The 19,557-nt window shown below is 62.9% G+C and overlaps 1 protein-coding gene across 19 annotated transcripts in view; it reads right to left on the bottom strand.

Moving 5' to 3' along the window:
- KCNQ2 (potassium voltage-gated channel subfamily Q member 2) overlaps window positions 1-19,557 on the bottom strand; it is a 53,066-nt gene that overhangs the window by 16,501 nt on the left and 17,008 nt on the right. For 14 of the 19 annotated variants that reach the window (XR_012376872.1, XM_073888276.1, XM_073888277.1 and 11 more), the window contains exons 3-11: window positions 19,241-19,367; window positions 18,709-18,884; window positions 17,859-17,984; window positions 14,539-14,649; window positions 13,717-13,812; window positions 10,194-10,288; window positions 9,133-9,162; window positions 5,853-5,921; window positions 3,649-3,678 (exon numbers count right to left, since the gene is read on the bottom strand). Coding sequence is in view for 18 of the 19 variants with exons in the window: in XM_073888276.1 (XP_073744377.1) it covers window positions 3,649-3,678; window positions 5,853-5,921; window positions 9,133-9,162; window positions 10,194-10,288; window positions 13,717-13,812; window positions 14,539-14,649; window positions 17,859-17,984; window positions 18,709-18,884; window positions 19,241-19,367 (860 nt within the window). In the remaining variant the exon portion in view is untranslated. The remainder of the gene's footprint in view (window positions 1-3,648; window positions 3,679-5,852; window positions 5,922-9,132; window positions 9,163-10,193; window positions 10,289-13,716; window positions 13,813-14,538; window positions 14,650-17,858; window positions 17,985-18,708; window positions 18,885-19,240; window positions 19,368-19,557) is intronic. The other 5 variants (XM_073888280.1, XM_073888283.1, XM_073888287.1 and 2 more) reach the window with 1 other exon arrangement.

The raw sequence follows: 19,557 nt of genomic DNA, 5'->3' as shown, positions 1-19,557 counted from the left end.
TCCAGAGTCAGAGTTTTGGGCCATGTCTTTTTAAAGATGTATTATTTTTTGCTATATTCATGCCAACAAAAAAATAATACATGGGCAAGACTTTGCAAGAGGCTGGTTGTAGATGGGCAGGATTCCGGAAAGCACACATTTTAGGGAGGAAAAACGTGCAGTCTGGTGTCACAAACCAGTCACCAAGGCTCCGCCAGGCCCCACCAGCTGCCCATCGGAAGTGGCCTCAGTTTACCCCGGAGGGAAGCTCAGGAAAGCGGCCTTGGGGTGCGTGGATCTAAGCGGACTGAGGACATCGGTTCCCTTGGGGCTCGGTGCCAAAGCCCTGGGCCGGCCAGGCCGCACCTGCCGGCAGCTCCTCGGGAAAAGCCCCACCAGGGGCCCACACTCCCCAAGCACCTGCCCTGGAGGCCCGCGATCCGTCTCTGCACCAGCACGAGCACTTTTCTAAGCAAAACTAAACACACAAGAGCCTTTCGTTTTCCTGGAGCCTCCCTCCCGCCCTCCACCTCCACAGCTGTTGCCAAGATAGCTGCCCTCACACCGTGGGTCCGAGGAACCAGACGCGCCAACACCCTCCCCCCCCCCCCCCCGGAAAACCCCCCTCTGGGCCCCCCTCCCCGGCCTCCACACAGGTAAATGCTGGTGGCACCTGCCGGCACCCCAGCAGGACCTCACCAGCCACTAGAAAGGACACGCTCTGGTAGTTTCACAGGGTGAGCAGGTCAGGCTCCTCTAAGAGAGCTCTGTGTGGCCCCGGGGGGCTGTGAGGGCCACGCTCCCCCCCACAAGCCACCATCCCCTCCAAGGAGGACTTCCTTCCTGCAGGGTCCTCCCGGTGAGGGACCTGGGGTCCAGCTGTATCAGCAAGCACTCTCACGTGGGGGTGAGCATCCCTGTCACTCAGTAACCCCAGGATCCAACCCCCCACCACCCAGCAGCTCTGGCTGCTCACAGAAGCCCCTCAAATTTGGGGCAAATGCTCTCTCCCAAGGCACATCCTCACGTCAGCCACAGTCCCACCACAGCTGAAGACGGGGACCCTCACGCTCTCCCCCCCAGGGCTCCGCAGGCCTGCACACGGCCCCCCACCCCCACCACCTGGAGGCTCTGTCCAGGGAAAGAGGACGATGGGGGGATGGTCTCTGCTTCCAACACCTTAGAAGGGCTCCAGCTTTGACCAACCCCCCAACCAGCTTTGCTGTCTCTCCCAGCGCAGACACGGGCCTAGAAGCACAACCCAGGGCCCCCCAAGGCCCAATCACCCTGGGAAATGTTCCCGCCCCCCGAGTCTCAGAGCCTGAGGCAGGGCTAACTGTACTTAGCGAAAACTGACACCGTCCCACGTGGCCAGGGGCCCCTGGACGGGACAGTGTACCGAGAGAGCCTGACCAGAGCTGGAGGGAGCTGGGCTGCCGGTGCCCACGGCCTCCCTGAGCACGGCCCCGCGGGCTCGAGGGGGCAAGGACCCCCACCTCAGGGGGTTTTCCTGCCCACAGAAGCCGACAGCAGAGCCCTGAGAGGGGCAGGCAGGCCAGCCCAGGGGGCCTGGGGACGACGTGGGTGGAAGGGTGCCCACAGACACTCCCCAAGACCAGACTGAACAGACAGGCACTCGGACACAGCACATTGCTGCCTTCGACGGAGGGACCCACACGGACACAGGGGCAAAGCAGCTGGAGGACAGGGCTCTCCTCCAGGCACAGGGGGAGGAACGGGGTGGGGCAGGGGGCAGGCCGGAGACACACCCAGAGCAGCACAGCCCGAGACCCCGAGGCCTGCCCCCCCACACCCTGACCCTGACCCAGACGGCCTTGGCCTGGCGCCAGCAGAGCCGCAGTGGGTCCTGCCCAGCCAAAGGACCCCCACACAGCCGGGGCGCACGCCCATCATGAGCCCAGACCGGGAGGCGGGTCTCTCGGCAGCTGAGTGAGGGTCCCTGTGCCCACCCCATCCACCTGCCCAGACCGGTCAGCGCAAGCAGGACCCTGGGGTACAGGTGGCAGGCAGCGGCCTGGCCACTACCGCCCGCCCACCACGGGGCGGGGGGCAGGGGGGCCGGGGGGAGCACACCCCCATGAGCACTTCCCAGAGCAGGGTCCCCTTGCCCAGCAGCCCTGGGACAGACCCACCCCCTCATGGGCCCCAGTGGCAGAACAAGTTCCTGCATCCCTACTATGCACCGGCTGCCGGAGAGAGGGTCTGCGGCTGCCCCGGGGAATGGGAAAGAAATGCCACCCTCCCGCACCCGGCAGACAAGTGTGCATCCCGGGGCCTCAGCCCAGGGTCCGCCAGGAGGAGGGCCAGGCCAGTCTGGTCGTCGGGGAAGCCACTGGGTCACGGGCAGGCAGGGACACACGGACACACGGGGAGGAGACAGAGGAGTGGTGTGCGGAAAGCAGGGAGAGGGGAGCCACGGAACGTACCGGAGAGCCCGGGGGAGGGCTCCCGTGTGTCCTCACCTTGAGTCCTGCTTTCAGGGTCAGCCACCTCCTCCCCAAAGACAGACGGACGTGAAAGGGGCCCAAGAAGGGCAGTGACAAGATTAAAGGCACTTGGGGGGGCAGGCAAGAGTGTCCAAATTGGGGGGAGGGCAGGAGAGAGAGAGAGAGAGAGAGGCTGAAACGAGGGCCGTGGGGGGCAACGAGAAGCCGCATCAGGCCGGGGGGCCTCGGTGGGCGGGGCAGAGCCGCCGGCCCGCCTCCCCGGGCTCAGGGTGCGGGCTCACAGAAGCGCCCGGGGGCCTGAGGAAGTGCGGGCAGCCCCCGGGTCCCCCGCACTCCAGGCGGAGCCTGGCACATGTTTCCCACTCCTCCCTGAAGATGAGCACAGAGCTCTCTAAGCCGGGAAAGCAGCTGGGCCCCCTGGCAGGTTTCTGAACCACTGTGAAGGGTTCGTCCCCATTGCTCCTCTGGCCGGTTCGGGGCAAACGCGGGGCCACTCTTCTTGGTTCCAGACATAGGCTGCCAGTCCTCTTTGGGGCACTCGGGGGACGGAGGAGGGTAGGGCTCAGCCTAACTCCAGCTCCACAAACTGAGTGGACAGCTGAGTCGCCTACGGTCCAGAAGGGCATTCACGGAGGGCAGGCAGACTCTGGCCCAGGGTCGGGGGACTGGGTGCTAAGGGGACCCCGGGCTCGGAGGACTCAGCACAGTGACACACACACGGGCTGGGGTCCATCAGACTTGACAGTCATGAAATAGCCGGGATTTTCCCTTGAATACCGGGAAACAGCAGATGGCTGTCCGCCCTTCTCTGCCTGCAGACACGGCCCCTGTCTCTAATTAGCCTGACAGCTAATGCACCTGCAAAGGCTGGGCCAGCAGACACAGAACTGGGGTGGTCCATCTCCACCAAAGAGGTGGGACACAGGGCTTGAGAGTCTGGCCCTGACCCGGAGTGGGGGTGTTCACAGATCTGCTGCCTTAGGGCCCCAGGCCAGGCGGGCAGGGGGGGGCTGCCCCTCGGCTGCCCCACCCTGGAGCAGTGGGACAAAGGTGCTGAGCACAGGCAAAGTGATTTAAGGGCCCACAGCGCGGCCGGCAGGGTCCAGACACACAGTTCCACACGTGGGCACGCACAGACATGGAGGGACCAGCACGGCTCATGGCAACGTGCCTGGGCAGCAGGGGGCAAGCAGGCACTGACCTTGGAGAGGGCTCCGGCTGAGGCTCCTTCCTTTAAACAGAAGCGACAAAGCAGTTAGCAGCAGGCCCGCCGGGCGGACCCCACGCCCCAAAGGGCCCAGTGGACCTCCCATGGCACCCACCACGGTCCACGGCCCCACCCGGAGCCCACCTGAGGCCCACGCACCCCGAGAGCCCCTGGAGGGCCCGAGGAGGCAGGCCTGCAGGAGAGAGGGAATTCTGGAAGTGGCTACGGCCCCAGGCTTTAATGAGAATCACCAACATTAACTAAGTTTCACGGAGGAAATGAGTGCAGACGGAAACGCTAGCAGAGTTCAGCTTCCACAATCCGCGTTCGGGACGGACAGCTGCTCTGGCTCTTCCCACTGGGGGCTTCACGGGATCACTCTCTTCCGCATGGTTCTCCCGCTGAGAGCGAATGGCCACAGCCCTGGGCCCGCGCTCAGCCCACCCTGCCCGTGGCTTGATGACACCTACTGGCAACGTTCATCACGAACAGGAACAGGATGGAGGCTGGGACTGCACTCGGTGGGTCCCCGAGACGACTGCAGGGTACCCCAAGCGGGCTCTTCGGGGCCTGAAACCTTTGCAGAGCACCTGGTGTATTGATGCCACTGGCAGAACACCGTGTAACCGAGGCAGCAGGAGGGCGTGCCCAGACGTCCTGCTTGGGGCTGGGGTCCCTGAGGGCGGGCCCTAACCTCCTGGGCTCCCCTTTCCATGCGGTCCAGGGACACGGTGTACAAAGGCCTCCGTGGGAACCCCAGCCCTGTGCTGCCCCATCCCACAGCCGCCCTGAGCTCAGCCGCCAAGGGCTGCTTGCCACACACCCCTGTGTCTCCTGGGACCACAGAAGTCAGAAATCCAGGTGTCGATCGGCAGCAACCCCCTCCCGGCCTCCAGGGCTGGAGGGTTGGGTCCCCCTGCCTCTCCCAGCCCCTGGGGTCTCAGGCACCCCTGAGCTTGTGGCCAAGTCCCTCTGGTCTCTGCTTCCTTGTCACACGGCCTCTCCTTTTTCAGGACGGTGTCACTGGGTATAGGGCCGCCCTAATCCAGGATGACCACAATTCAAGATCCTTAACTACATCTGCAAACCTTCCCTTTCCCCAGATTAGGTCCCATTCACGGTTCCAGTGCATGGACATATCTTTTGGGGGCCACCATTCAATTCACTACATTCTATGCCCCCTTACACCCAACACCCCAAAGTCTCAACCCATGACAGCATCAGCCCTGTGTCCAAATCTCAACAAAAGCTCAGCGGCTCAGAGTCCAGAATCCCAGCATCCTGGTCATCTGAACCGGGTGTGAGCGAGACTCTGGGGGTGATCCTTCCTGGGGTAAAAGTCCTCCCCAGCTGGGGACCTGTTGCCTCTAGAAAACCAGTGATCTGCCCCCAAAACACAACAGGACAGACACACCATCTGAACAGGGAGAAGGTGGTAGGAATAAAGGTCCCCAGTACCCAAAGTCAGGCCCAGGGGAAACCCCACTTGGTAACAAACGCCCCAGTCACCCCCAGGGGCCCTGGGACCCAGGCCCCGGCCTCAGCATGCTTGGGGCCACATGGCCCCATCTCTGCCTCCCTTCGTGTGGCCCTCTTTGCTGTCTCTTATAGGGACACTTATCACTGGATTCAGGGCCCATGCTAATCCAGAATGATCTTGTGTGGAGATCCTTTACTTAGTAACATCTGCACAGACTTTCCAAATAAGGTTTCGTTCGCAGGTTCCAGGGCATGGACAAATCTCAGGGGGAGAGGCGGGAGCCACCACTCACCCCCCACGGCGGCTCCACCCCACCGACAGCTCTTCAGAGGCGGCAAACCGCTGGGGGCTGCCCTGGACATGGGGACCCAGGCGGCCGTCCCTCTGTCCACCCTCCCGCCGGGCGAGCCCTCCTCCCCCGCACACCTGGCTCTGTGCCCCCCCACGCTCCAGAGTCACAGATTTTGGGATTACAGGAGGACCAGCAAGCGCCATAGTGGGTACGTCCACCCAATGCTCTGGGGAGATGGGGGGCTGGCACTCTACCCCCGTATCCAGCCCCCAAACCAGCCACCCTCTGGGGATGCGAGCCTCCACCGAGTCAGCAGAAGTGGAAAACCACCAAGACCACCAGACCCCAGGGCATCCTGTAGCTGCCTGCCCCTCCCCGAGGACCCCCCAGGAGGACCGAGCACAGCCCAGGAGCCCCTCTGCTGACCTGAAGGTGAGCCCAGATTTACTCTTGAGGTTCCGCAGCAGCTCCAGCTGGTTCAGGGGTGGGATCAGTCTGCGGCGAGAAGAGACACAGTGAGCTTCTGCCCGCCGGGGCCTGGGGGACCTGCACCCCGGCTCTCACCAGCGTCCACTTCACACATGGATGCCTGCAGCGGTAATGCTGGGGGCATGGGTGTGGCCTGTCCCAGGCAGAGGGAGGGGAGAGCTCCCTGGCAACCGTGGCCCTGGGGGCCATCTGCACCATCTGGGCTGCGCCTTTCATAGGAGCCGTGGCCCTGGCAGTGGGCATGACCAGCATGCACGGCAGAGGGGTAGGAATGCCCCCAGGCTGTCCATGGAGGGCGTGGAGTGGGTCCAGAAGGTCCCGAAAGACAGGTGGGTGGGGCCTTCTACCCTCCCCTCTCCTTCTCCAATCCCTGAACACCCCAAACACCCCCAAGGGGCAGCACAGTTGCAAATAGCACCCCTCTCTGCAAAGCCATGCCCTCTGCCAAAGTCAGGGCAGGGGCCAGGGTCCTAGAAAAGGGCTTTGCTGGGCAGAGAGAAGCCCACTCTGGGTATGTAGACGAGCTGCCTGGGCAGCTGGAGGAAAAGCCCCTGGATCTTTGGCAAGCTGGCCCAGCTCTGCTCCATGCCCCCTCCTCCCAGACCAGGTCACACCCACCCAGGACAAGCTCATGTCCAGCCCCCTGCCTGCAGGCCAGGCACCCTCCCACGGTGGCCCCTGGGCAGCTCCAGCCAGAACTTCCATGGAAACCGAGAGGGTAATTAAGTCCTCACCTTGACACCAAGGCAGGGGACCTATAAACCCTGGGAGGTTCCTGGGAGACCCCCAGCAGCCCCCACCTCCAGCCACAGGACCAGGGCCTCACAGGGGGACTCCAGTCCGTCCCAACGTCTGGGGCAAGCTCCATCCCTCGCCCAGCCTCTGCCTGACTCAGGGTCTCACTACTTTCTGCCCTCAGACACTTCTCACCTCATGTTGGGCAAACCCCCCTTTTCCTACTTGACCCCAGGCCCTGGTCGCTCCTCCCTGACACAGCCCCCACCCGGACGACACCCCCATCACGCTCTGACACCCTCACCCTGTCATCCCGACCCCACTGTGACCCCCATCCCACTCGGTGACACTCTCACCCTGCTGTGACACCTTCACCTCGCTGTGACACTCATCTATTCTGTAACCACAACTCCTCTCTGTGACCCCCCGCTCAAACCCTCAGCTTTGGGATCCCACGCACTCCTTTAAAACCACACTCAAAGACCCCCACCCAGCCTAAGCCCCCAACCCTGTCCTCTAGCCTTCTTGACCCTGGGGACCCCTGACACGCCCAGGCCCGTGGGCCCCGGTCAAGCATCAGTGTCTGAGCCTCTCCTTGGTGCGTGAGGGGCAGCACTACTTCCCTGCACGGGCCCAGCCTCCCCTGCTAGCAGGTCTCCGCCTGCTGCTCTCCCTCCGCCGGCAGACCAGGCTGGAGCCCACCCTGCCTTCGCGGGTCACTCAGCGGCTCCCCGGAGCCCCAGGGTTGAAGGATCGCTCGCTGCCCCACGGGAAGCCACGGCACTGACAGACAGCCTCCTAGTCTCCGGCTTTGCTCCGCCGCCCCCAGCTTCCTGACGCCAGTGCCGCCCCCCACCATGGGTCCTGCTGTCTGGTCCAGCTCAGCTCCCTCTGGAGCAGAACCAGGCTCTGGAGGGGCGTCCCGTGAGCTCTCTCTCCTCTCCCTCCTGCTCGCTCTTCCCTCCCCCTGCCCCTCCTCCTCCTCCAGGGCCCACCCAGTCGTAGGGGCCAAGGCTAAGCAGGAGGTGTGGGCAGTCAGGTTGGCTCACACCACGGGCACAGCAGAGGCCCCAGGGCTAGACACGGGGACAATACTGGCCTCCCCACTCCCCCTCAACCACCCACCCACGGGCCTGCAGCAGAGACCCCGGACAGCCCCCCCCCACACACACAGGTCCAAGGTTAGGGACACGCAGATAGGATGTCATGCCTTGGACACACAGCAGCAGGGCACGGAACACGGACGGGCAGGGCCACGGCAGGGGCGTGCACCACATGTGAGGGCCACACACACCGTCCCCATCCCTTCGGGGACGTGCCGACGGGAGTAAGGGGCATGTCGGGGGGCACCCCACAGGACAGAGCAGTGGCTGGTCAGGAGTCAGCCGGCTCAGAGTCCAGTCACCCAGGCCAAGGTGGGGAGGGTCTGGGACTGGCTGAAGAAGATGGACCAAGGGAGGGTAGGAGGAGCCTCAAGCAGGGTACCCCCCCCACCGCCCAGGCAGCCTGGAGCCCCAGGAGCCCAGGGCCAGCACACAGGGGAGGACGCTGCCCCCCACCCGCCTACTCCTCTGAGCAAGGCCTCTGGGGTATGCCGCCAGTAAAAGGCAGGTGCTGGGGTGGAGATGCCCGTGGGGCTCAGCACCCTCCTCCTTTCTGAGAACAGAGGGTTAGCGGTCTAACACTTCCCACGCAGGACGCCACAGGCCAAGAGCTTCTGCCCAGGGACCCCTGGCTCTGTGTACAAGGGAGAGGGTGGACCCTCGCTCTGCAGGCCTGTGTGTGGATGCACTCACCCAGCACGGTCCGCACCCATCCCTCAGGGAAGGGCCTACAGAGGAGCTGCTCTGTGCATGGAGTAGGATTTCCTGTTGCAGCTCAGCACCCCCACTCTGGGCAAGTGACCCCCTTTCCTCCCTGCAGCAGGAGTGAGAGCGCCACGCCCCCCTCCCCCGCCCTATGCAGACACAGTGATCCCAGACAGCACACAAGGACCGCAGGCCCTCGGTCCTCCCAGGTCCAGAGAGGGAAAACCCAAGCAGCACCAGAGGCGAGCTGCCTGCTGGGAACAGGTGCCCTCCCCCAGCTGGGACGGAGGAAGCCCCATCTCCACCAGCTCTGTGCCCTGCGGGCAGGGGCAGAGGTGCAGGGGAGGGACACAGCAACTGAGACAAGGCAGGAAGCAGGACAAGGAACGAAGACAAGGTAGGACAGACGGATCCAGCCCGAGGAAGCAGCTGACGGGGGCGGGGGCGGGGGCGGTCGGAGAGGGAGCCGGGCTCCAGGCAGGGGCCATGGGGAGAGCAGGGCGGTGCCTGTGCCGGCATGGGGAACACAGGCGGGGCACGGGTGCAGGGGTGCTGGCCGGCAGTCCTGCTCTGCAGACTAGGGGGCCCGGGGGGGGGCTCCGGGGCGGCCCTGTCCCAGCCCCAGACGGAGAACAATCACACCACACACGCGGTCGGTCCCATGCATCTCCTACCTGGAGGCCCCGTAGGTTTGAGTTTGCGAGCTTTCAAGTGTTTTCACACACACACAAAGGGAAAAGAACGGAAATTTTAAAAGAACGGGATAAGAAAAAGAAAATGAACCAAATGGTCAAGGAAAGTGGGGGAAACAGTAGAACAAAGAAAATTAGCGTGAGGGTCGGCCCTGCTCAGGCGCGGGGCACAGGCGGGGAAGGCGGGGGCCCTCAGCACCCCGGGAAGGTGTGCGCCCCTCAGCGGGGGGCTCCAGAAAGTGCCCGGTGGGATGGTGCTGGGGGGGGCCGCGTCCCCTGCCTGGCCACCGCTGACTGGGGATCCTCAGGGGGACGCTGGCCCAGCCTGGAGCCTCGCCCCGCGCGGCCGCCCAGCCTAGGGTGGAGCCCTCTGGGGCAGGTGAGGGACTCCCTTGGGCTGGGAAGCCCCAGGGCTCAGCTTCCCCCCCAGGCGAGGGCAGGCCAGCAGGGCGGCGTTCACCCTGAGGGTCCCCAGCCCCTCTCACCTCAGACCTTGTTCTGGACCAGAGCCTGGCACAGACATACCCTGGGGCTGGCCACACGCTCTGTGCTGGGAGGCGGGGGCTACAGCCCCGGACAGGGGCCTCCTGGCCCTGGAGCCTCGATGTGGCCCTTCCCCCACACTAGTCCTCGCTGAAGGACAGGGCCAAGGTTACCCTTCCACTTCCAAGACTCTGGGGCCGGCCCTGCGGGGGCTCAGCTCCACACTGCGGGCTACCGCAGGAAGCAGCCGGCATTTACCTCCAGGAGCTCTGGGAAGGGCCTGTCTTCGCAATGCTCACAACACAATGCGACCGACAGCAAGGAAGCTAAGCAAAGGGGTGGATGGAGGTGAGAAATAAGAGCCACGAGCTATAAAACAAAGAACAAAATTAATACTGCGAAATAAATCACACACAAAACTCCTTGAAAAGTACACACATTGTTTAAAAAAAAAAAGAAAAATCAATGAAAACCATGAACAACAAAAAATGGGGTTTCAGAACAAACAGAAAATGAAACCCAGGCGATGCAGCGCACGCGGGCCCGGCCGCTGCAGGTACCTGTACATGGGCACGGTCACGGTGCGCTCATAATACTGCCACGTGGAGTGCAGGTCCGTGCGGGACAGATTGGTGGCATAGAACCTCCAGGCCGACTGCAGAGGCGAAGCAGTGAGGGTCAGACGCCTCCTTGAGCACCCCGCCCCTGCACATGCCCCCCAGGCCCAGCCCCCACCAGCCTCAGTTTACCCTCTGTAGGCCGGACACACGCCACTGCAGCCAGCCTGCATGGAGCCTTTCGTGACCTGCCTTACCTGCCACTGGTGGTTGTGATCTGTCCTGGCAGAGTCACTCCCGCTCCCCCAACCCTCAGGAGGACGCCACACTGGATATATACACGGGCGACCCCAGGAACCGAGGCCGGGGGGGCAGAGCCAGGGACACGCGCCCCGCTCCTCCCTGGGGCGCCTCGCTCCTCCCCGCCCCCCCCCACCCCGGGCAGTGGCGGGTGCGCAGTGAGGGAGGGAGCCTGTGCTGGGCTCCCAGACTGTCCTCAGCCTGGCCTGCGCTTCCGCTCTGGCTGGTTCTTCTCTTCGTGGTGAAACACACGCGCGCGCGCCATTTCAAAGTGTGCGACTCGAGGCACAGGTGCGCTTCCGCCCTGCTGCGCAGCTGCCCTCACAGCTGGTCTCCGGGAGCCCCGCCCCCGCCAGCCCTCCCCCGCCAGCCGGGGCGTCCACAGCGCCCACCTGCGTCCGGCCCTCTGCGCTGGACGTGCCCCCTCCACACGACCACACAACACCCGGCCTGTGGTGACCGGTATCAAGATTTTTGCAAGACCCGTTGGCTCTTTTTCATGATCGAAGAATGTTCAACTGTACGGAACACCGTATTTTGTTCATGCACAGGACGTGCGGCTACTTTCCGCCTTCCCCCACTGGAAATAGCGCCGCTGCAAACATCGTGGAAAAAGTTTTGGTTGAACATCGGTTTTCAGTTCTTTGGGGTCTGTACGTGGGGGGGGTGTTGCCAGGTCCTCAGGTAATGCAGACCCCCGAGGGACCACCCCACCGTTCTCTGTGCCACTTGCACCCCGCGACCAGGCACCGGGGTTCCAATTTCTCCGCATCCCCTCCAGTTCTTTCCTACATTTCTCATTTCAGTCGCCCCAGGGGGTGTGAGGACAGCTCGTTATGGTTCTGATTTGCATTTCCCTGACGACAAATGATGGGGAGCATTTCTCCCGTGCTTATTAGCTATCCGTAGGTTTCCTTTGGAGAAATGTCTGCTCAAATTCATTTCTAAATTGGTTTGTCTTTTTTGCTCCTGAGTTGTGGGAGGTCCTCATGTGTTCTGGATACTAGACTCTTATCAGAAATATGATGTGCAAATATTTTCTCCCATTCTGTGGGTTAGCTTTTCACTTTCTTCACAGTGTCCCTTGAAGCACAAAGGTTTTGAATTTTATTTTTAAAAGATTTTTTATTTTTTATGAGAGAGAGAATACAAGCAGGGGGAGCGGCAGGCAGAGGGAGAGGGAGAAATGTGGGGCTGGATCCCAGGACCCTGGGATCATGACCTTGAGCTGAAGGCAGACGCTTAACCGTCTGAGCCACCCAGGTGCCCAAAAAACTTATTTTTGATAAAGTCCCATGTGTTTATTTTTTCTCTTTTGCTTGTGCTTTAGGTTTCCTGTCTGAGAAACCAACGCCGTGGAAATTTACGCCTGTTTTCTTCTAAGAACTTTACAGTCTGGCTCTTATATTTAGGTTTTTGACCCATTTTAAGTTAATTCTGTGTAAGAGTCTAACGTTATTTTTTTTTAATTGGATATTTGGTCGTCCCAGCACCATTTGTGGAAGAGACTATTCTTTCCCGTTGGATGTTTGCAGCACCGTGGTTTGAGACTTGTTTTGTGGCCCAAATACGGTCCCTCCTGGGGAATGTTCCCTGTGCTCTGGGCAGGGCGCGCTGGGCTGTCCTGGGGATGTCTGCAGGAGTGGCTGGCTCCTGGACCGGGTCCTCCGCTTCCTGGGCTCTTCCATCCAGGATGCAAGTGGGGCGTCCCACGTCTCCAGCTCTTATCGTACCAATGTCTGTTTCACCCCATAATTCTGTCAGGTTTTGCTGCATATACTTTGGGGTTCTGTGTTAGTGTGCACGTGGTTGTCACTGTTACTTGTGGTCCACTCTTCTGTCAATGTGTCCTGACCTTCTTTGTCTCCCGCCACAGGGTCGGACTCAGCCTAGACCGTGGCCCTCCGGAGGCCACGGTTCCTGGGCAACATCTCCCTCTCTTCTTGTGCTTTCAGCCTGTCACTGTCCTGGGGCCCGGGGTGAGTCTCCCACAGACAGCATACGGCCGGGGGGATTTTCAATGTTCTTCCCCCTCTGCTTTTCAATTGGGAGGGTTCAAAACACGTCCATGTAGCGTGGTTACTGACGGGCCTCCTGCTGTGTGTGCTTCTGAGCCTTCCCCCCACTGCCTCCCTGGGGGGGGTCAGGTTTTCTCTTGCCCTTTCCTGAAGTTTTAAAAGCTGTTTTCTGAATGTCACCTGTAGATGACGACTGGCGTCTCACGCCCACAGGAGTCTAGTCTGAATGTGCACCCGCCTCTCTGCAACAGCTCACAGGCTCTGCTCCCCACCCCCGCCCGCCCCCCACCCCGCGCTGTGACCGCTAGCATTCACGGCCGATTCGCCGGGAGCCAGAAGTGGGGCTCTGTGAATGCTGCCTCGTGCATTCGTCTTTTAAATCACATAAAGAAACAAGAGATGAGTTTTTCAAAAACATGCTGCTACTCCTTTGATATTTGTCCACCGGTGACCTTTTACCAACGTCTGCGTGCCCAGGGGGCCGCTCCAGCCCTGAGACAGTTTCCAGGTAAAGCCCTGAGCTGACCCTCTGGGGGCTGTCAGAGGTCAAAGCAAACCACCACACTTCCAGAACCAGGCACACTTCTGCCTCCCTGGACACCAGCAGCCACGCCAGGAGTGCCCCAGGGCGGGGGGCAGGGCTGGGGGGGGGCAGGGGGGGAGCGTTTAGACCCACATGCTCCCGGCTGGGCGGCTGCTTTCAGGTGCATGCCCCTGGCTGATGTAAGATTTTGATTCAGGTCCTGAGAACTGAGAAGTAGGGTGCCCCCGGGGACGACCCCATCTTTAAAAAGGAAAGACGTGGGAGGGCGGGGCCGTATCCATCGGCTCCCCAGCTCTGGAGAGGGGCCCTCGGGCAGCCTGCTGCTCGGGCGCCCCGGTTCAGGAAGTACAGCTGGACCCCGAGGGGCCTCCGAGCCCCGGGCAGTGGGATGGGCTGCGTGGCTCCCTGAGTGGGGTCTGTGCGCAGCGTGGCTGAGCCAGCACACCGGCCCACACGGGACAACAGCCACCGCCCGCGCTGTCACAGCTGCAGGCCTCAGGCGTCTGCGCTTGTTCCCAACACACTGCCCTGACGTCCCTGCCCACCGTGCTCCTGCAAAGGGCTGTGGCCCGTCCACACAGGGGAGACACCAGGGCTCTGCTCCCAAATTGGGCAGGAGCCCGCCAGGAACTCCCCTGGTCCCGGGGGGCCCACCTGGACTCACCTGGATCAGGCCCGCCGCGGGGTTCCGTCTCTTCTCAAAGTGCTTCTGCCGATGTTGCTCTTGAACTTTCAGAGCAAAGCCAGACCCCAAAATGCCCTGCGAGTCATCAGAGTCAGACCATGTGCCAAGGGCCACAGCCCCCCACTCCCACCCTGACTTGTACACGCTGGGGGCCTCATGGGCTCTGCCTCCCCACCTCCACAGTCCCGAATCACGTGGGGATCTAGCTGGGGGAGAACACTTGGATTTAGGGTAAAGGAAACCTCTGGCTTGCAGGAGCATGGCGGTGCCCACCCAGAACACACCCAGACCCAGAGATCATCCTCCTTCCTGACCGTTCGTTCGCACTGAAGCAGGTGCAGGCCCAGGCTCTTGGTGAGCAGCCATGTGGGAGAGCAGTGTCCCCCCACCAGCCACCCCTCTGCCCTGCCCAGCTATGGGTGACAGTTAACAGAGCCCTCGCCCCTTCTGTGAGGGTCCCCTAGAGACCTGACAAGGGATCCATGTCACCGCAAAACACTGCTCTTGGCCACAAGGACCCTACTGGCCAGTCCCATAGGGCTGGGAGGCCCGAGAGTGACCGACAGATGCCACAGCTTGAGGACGGTCAGAGTGCTCCCATGGCACGTCATGGAAGCCCCCAGCCCCTAGCCAGGGCAGCCCTGAAAGGGCGCCTCTTTGCACCAGACCTGCCACCTCGAGCTCCTGGGGTGCTGGGGACCCTGCTGGGAGCAGTGCTCCAGTCCCATGGACCCCAAGTGGACAGGTGCCTGGGGCTGCACGCGGCCCCCACCAAAGGCAGGAAGGGGCAGCAGGACTTACCGCGGGAAGAGCAAAGAAGGAGACACCAATGAGAGTGAACGTTGCGGCCAGGAGCCTGCCGTTCCAGGTCTGGGGGTACTTGTCCCCGTAACCAATGGTCGTCAGGGTGATCTGTGGGACGGCAAGGCCGGTCACTGAGCCAGGCCTGGCAGCGACCACCACGGAGGCCACGACCCCGACCCGGATGCTCGTCCTAGCCCCCAGGAGTCTTCCACAAAGAGCTGCCCTCGGGACAGGCTGGACAGGCACAGAGGCCACCCTTCCCACGCCACCCACACGAGGCCCAGTGAGGCCAGGGTCCGCACCCCCACCCTTCATCCCTGCAACAACCATCCCCAAACTCTCCGGATCCCCCCTCTTGCCCCACATTCCAGGGCAGGGTGTGGGGTCACCAGGAGCCTCTCTTCCCACTCCACACCCGTCAGAGCCAGAAGAGCCACGGTGCAAGGAGGCTGAGCGGCTTTCCACGGAGAGAGCAGGCGGCCGCTCTGGGCTCAAGGCCGGGGAGCGGCCAGGAAGCCCAGAAAGAACCAGCAGCTGGGCAGGGATGGGGCTGAGCAGGAACCCCGGGCCGGGGGACAGACGACGGAGACAGGATGGGGGCCTTCGGAGGGCGACTTAGAAGCTGAGGCCAGAAGTGCGGGAAGGGCCCCCCCCGCCCCGGGTGCGGCTGGAGTGTCAGCTGCCCCAGCGCAATCCGGGGGGCAGGACGGGCCTCCCTGGCGCACAGCAGGGAGGCTGGTGCTCACGCACAGGGGCCTCGGGCACGCAGGAGGGCCCGCTGCCCACGGGGCGAGCCCCAGGTGGCTCCCACCAGACCTGCCGAGGGGGGCAGGAATCTGTCAGCACCCCTGGGGGCCGCCCCTCGCACTCCAGTGCGTGGAGCCCACCTAACCCCCACCATGGAGTCTGGGAAACAACACTGGATAAATCACAGCAAGGACTTCTGGGCCTGTGTGCACACAGTGAGAAACGGGGCACTGTCCCCATTCGGGCCTGCGCAGAAAGCTCTGGAAAGGCACCAGTAATGAGGAAGGGCTGCCGGGAGTGGGCGTGGGCCAGAAGGGGATCCACTCCTCACCACAAAACCCCCCTGCTCAGAACTTCACCAAGTGCGATTACCAAGGTTTTCAGTATAAACTAAGTGTATTTTAAAGACAAAAGACACTTCAAATCACCACTCCCTCCAAAAACTCTGCTGGGTCACAGCTGAGGTTATGGAAAGGAGCCCCAAGGGCAGGGGCAGGACCTGGAGGACGGGGCTCAGGGCCGGGAGGCGGGAAGAAACCCAGAGTTCACGGGACGGCAGTCTGGGCGAGAGACCCCAGCCGAAGGGAGGCACTACCAGACCCCAGCCCCGGAGAGCCCCTCCTCCACTGCAGGGCAGGGGTGAGGGACAGACCGGAGGGGGACGGACCGGCAGGGCGACGGGCAGATGGGGGACATCCCGGTAGGGGTGGGACCGGCCAGGGGGCGGACCCAAGCCCTGCAGAAAGCCCTCCAGGGAGTGGATCTTCTCAAAGACACCGAGACCCTCCCACACAGAGAAGAAATCTTATCCATAAAACAAAGGAATTTTGAAAATGAAATGAAAATCAAACTGGCGGAGCCGTAAGGTTGGGGAGGTCTCCTAGGAGCTAGACAAACACATGAGGGAATTGAGAGGGGCCAGAGCACACGTCCCAAGGTCCTGAGGTCCGTGCTGGTGTCGTCAGGCCCGGAGGGAGGGGGACGGACTGGCTCGGGGGTCCAGGTGGCAAAAGCACGTGCACAGGAGGACCCCTCCCTGAGGGCCCCATTCCAGAAGCGCATGGCAGTGGGTCCCTGAAGTGCCCGCAGGGAACGGCCACGCACCCTCCGTGGCCCCCAGCAGCCAGGGTGCAGGGAAGTGGGACTTCCACAGACACACAGGTCTCAGAGCCATCGGCCTGCTCCTCCAAAGTGAGAGCAGACTGGGGCGGGCCTGGGAGGCACGCGGGTGCGGGGACCCCCCCCGACACCGGCCAGGGCCCCCCATAGCTGTGCAGGGGGCTCAGGCAGGATGTCTTCCTAGAAGGACGAGGACAGCAGAGGGGCCGAACCTCACTCTATCACAGCACCAAGTGGATAATTCAGGTCTAACGCTTCAATCGGGAAACAGCAGCATAAGCATGTTATTTGGGAATACGGAAGGAAACCCCCAAGAAAAGCCTCCCCACAGGCAGGAAGGGGCTGCACGTTCACTGATACCGCTGTTTATTCATCATGTTTACATCTATGCAAGCACGACTTCGGTCAAACACTCAAAGAAGAGTTTCGATTCAATTCTCAAAGATGGGAGGACTGGTCCCTGCACAAGGCCGGGGGCGGGACAGGCCGCGTCACCAGCCACTGGCCCAGGGCCCGCCTCCGCTGCTTCCTGCATGGCTGGATCAGGGGACAGATTCCAGGCCTCCCGGCAATCAATACAATAATTACAAATAAACTGCATTCTCACTTAAATGCAGGGAAAAGCTACACATTCCTTCTCCCCATTAGATGTGAAGTATCTGCCGAAGGCCACACAGCCAGCATCTGTGGGAAGGGGTCTAGAGTCCCAGGAGACAGTGGACCCATACGACCCTGCATGCACCCCCGGGCCAAGTGCTCAGCTCCCTCAGGAAGAGCCCCACAAAGGAGGGGCCCCCAGCGCCCTGCCTGGGGACACCTGTGGACACGGGCCGGGAGAAGCTGGGCCAGGCTCCGTCCAGCTAATAGGGGTGAAGCCCGCAGGGCTCAGCCTGGTCCCCACAAGGCACACTCCAAAGACGCGGGGCTGTCCCCACTCAGGGTGGCCCAGGAAGAGGCAGGTGACAGGAGAGGGGCCGTCCAGGAGCCTGGGAGTTGGGCGGCCGTGAGCAGGCGCTGTGGGTCCAAAGGCTCCAGACCTCCCTGGGTGGGGCAGCCTGGAAGGTGGAGCCCAGGAGAGCCAGGGGCTCCGGTGTCCGTTTTTCAAACTGTCCCTCCTGCCTCCTCCTCCCCTCCAGCAGAGGGGTCTCACACACAGGCGGCCGACAAGGAAGGAAGGTGATGGCCAGCCAGAGCCAGGCACAGGCTCCCTGCGGGCTGGGCCTCTGTCCACCTGTACGCCAGCCGTGCCCTCCCACCGCCGCCCAGCCTGGGCATCCTGCTCACAACTGGCCAGGAGGTGGCCCCAGAGAGACACCTCCGGCCGGAGAGAGCCCTCCTGTCTGCGGTCCATGCCCAGGGGGCAGAGGGCACATCCTGGGGGGGGCGGTGCAGACAGTGGGCAGGAGGAGGGCCGCCAGGGAAGGACGGTGACCCCATCGGCCAGGACTCACCAGGCCCCACCAGAGGGCATCAGCATAGGTGTCAAAGTGGTCATTCTCCCCCTTCTCAGCCAAGTACACCAGGAAGGAGGCCAGAATGAGGCACAGGAAACCGATGTACCAGGCAGTCACCAGCTCCTAAAAGAAAGGCTCACGTCACAGCCGCCCGGCCCCAGCAGGCAGCGTCCTGCTCAACCCATCCCTGGCAGCACGGAGGGCCCACCACCCTGGGCAGGCGAGCTGTAGGCTCGGCGTCTGAAGGGCTGTGTCCCCACAGGGCCCCCAAGCCGCCCAGGCCAGCACCTGCTGGGCTGCGTGGCCCTGGGCACGGGGTGGGGAGGGGGCGGGCACCTGGTTTTCTAGTCCCAGCACTGGGTGGTCCCTGGACCTGGGCACCCCCCACGCAGAAGCCCAGCACACCCTGTCCCCCAGGCTTGGAGCACTCCCCCAGCAATCAACAAGCATCCAGGCTGCAGACTTGGGACAACCTCCCTGAGCGTGGAGGAGGCTCCTGGAGGGGGTTGGGGGGCCAGCATCTCAGCACTTTGGGGACCGACACCCGCCCTGTCCACCAACCAAGCCCCCAGCTCAGGGCTCAGACACGGAGGATCGCCAGGCTCCTGTTGGGGCGCAGGGCTGCAGGCCCCTCACACGGCCACCTGGAGCCCAGCCTGCAGGGGCAGGTGTCTGGAGGTACCAACCCCACGCCCCCACCGACCGCAGAGCAGCTGCTCTGGACGGAGCCGGGCGGGACGCGCAGCTTACGGGAAGTCGCCAGGAAAGCAGAGGCGGGGGCTGGTTCCCGTGTGCCCTGACCCGGACCCCATCCAGCAGGGCCTGGGACCCACGCGGCATTGCTCACCTTGCTGTGGGCATAGACCACGGAGCCCAGCAGCTTCCAGGTGCCACCACGCCGGTCCATGCGGATCATGCGCAGGATCTGTAGGAACCGCAGGCTCCGGAGCGCCGACGTGGCGAAGACGTTGCCCTGGGAGCCAGCGGCCAGCACGGCGATGGAGGCAATGAGCACCATGATGTCTGCGGGAGACGGCGGGGCTCAAGGCAGGGCTGGCCCCCTGCACCTCCATTTCTGGCTGCAGGCGAAGGGGCCCCCAGGATGATGGACAGACGGACGGGAGGCACATGCAAAGGGCCAGCAAGGGAACAGCACTACTGTCCACCCTGCCAGCGCTGCCCTGGGCAGCAGCTGTCCCGCCCCCTCTCCCCTCCTGCCGCCACTCAGGCCGTGTTCACCACAGGCGCGGACGCCAAGAGGGCAGGTGGAAGAAACTTCCGGAAGCAGCCAGTCCGCAGTCTCCGCCTGCCTCCGGGCCAGCATGCACACTCGGCTCTCTCACGAGCTGGCAGCCGGCCTGCACCCACTCCGGCCTCACCTATCACACAGAAGGGCTTCCGGGCAAACTTGAGCCGCCCCCGCCAGCCACGGTACCGACAGCAGCAGCCTGCCGCCCAGATCCGCACAAAGTACTCCACACCGAACACCACAATGGTCACGATTTCCTGCAGGAGAGGCCTCACTGAGCCACGTCCCGGCTGGGGCAGGGCATGGACCGAGCCGCTGCGGGTGGAGGCAGGGGGCCCTCGGGGGGGGGCAGTGTTAGTGTGGGGGGGCCGAGCCTGGTGAGCAGGGGTTAGTGGGGGGGGGGGCCGCCCGGGGAACGCAGGTGCACGTGGGTACTCGGCCAAGGAC

The sequence above is a fragment of the Callorhinus ursinus genome, unplaced genomic scaffold, assembly GCF_003265705.2.
Source record: "Callorhinus ursinus isolate GAN/ISIS: 27379988/994484 unplaced genomic scaffold, GSC_fseal_2.0 scaffold89, whole genome shotgun sequence".
Classification (NCBI taxonomy): domain Eukaryota; kingdom Metazoa; phylum Chordata; class Mammalia; order Carnivora; family Otariidae; genus Callorhinus; species Callorhinus ursinus.
The sequence above is the reverse complement of the archived record's forward strand: the minus strand, read 5'-3'. Positions and strand labels throughout refer to the sequence as shown.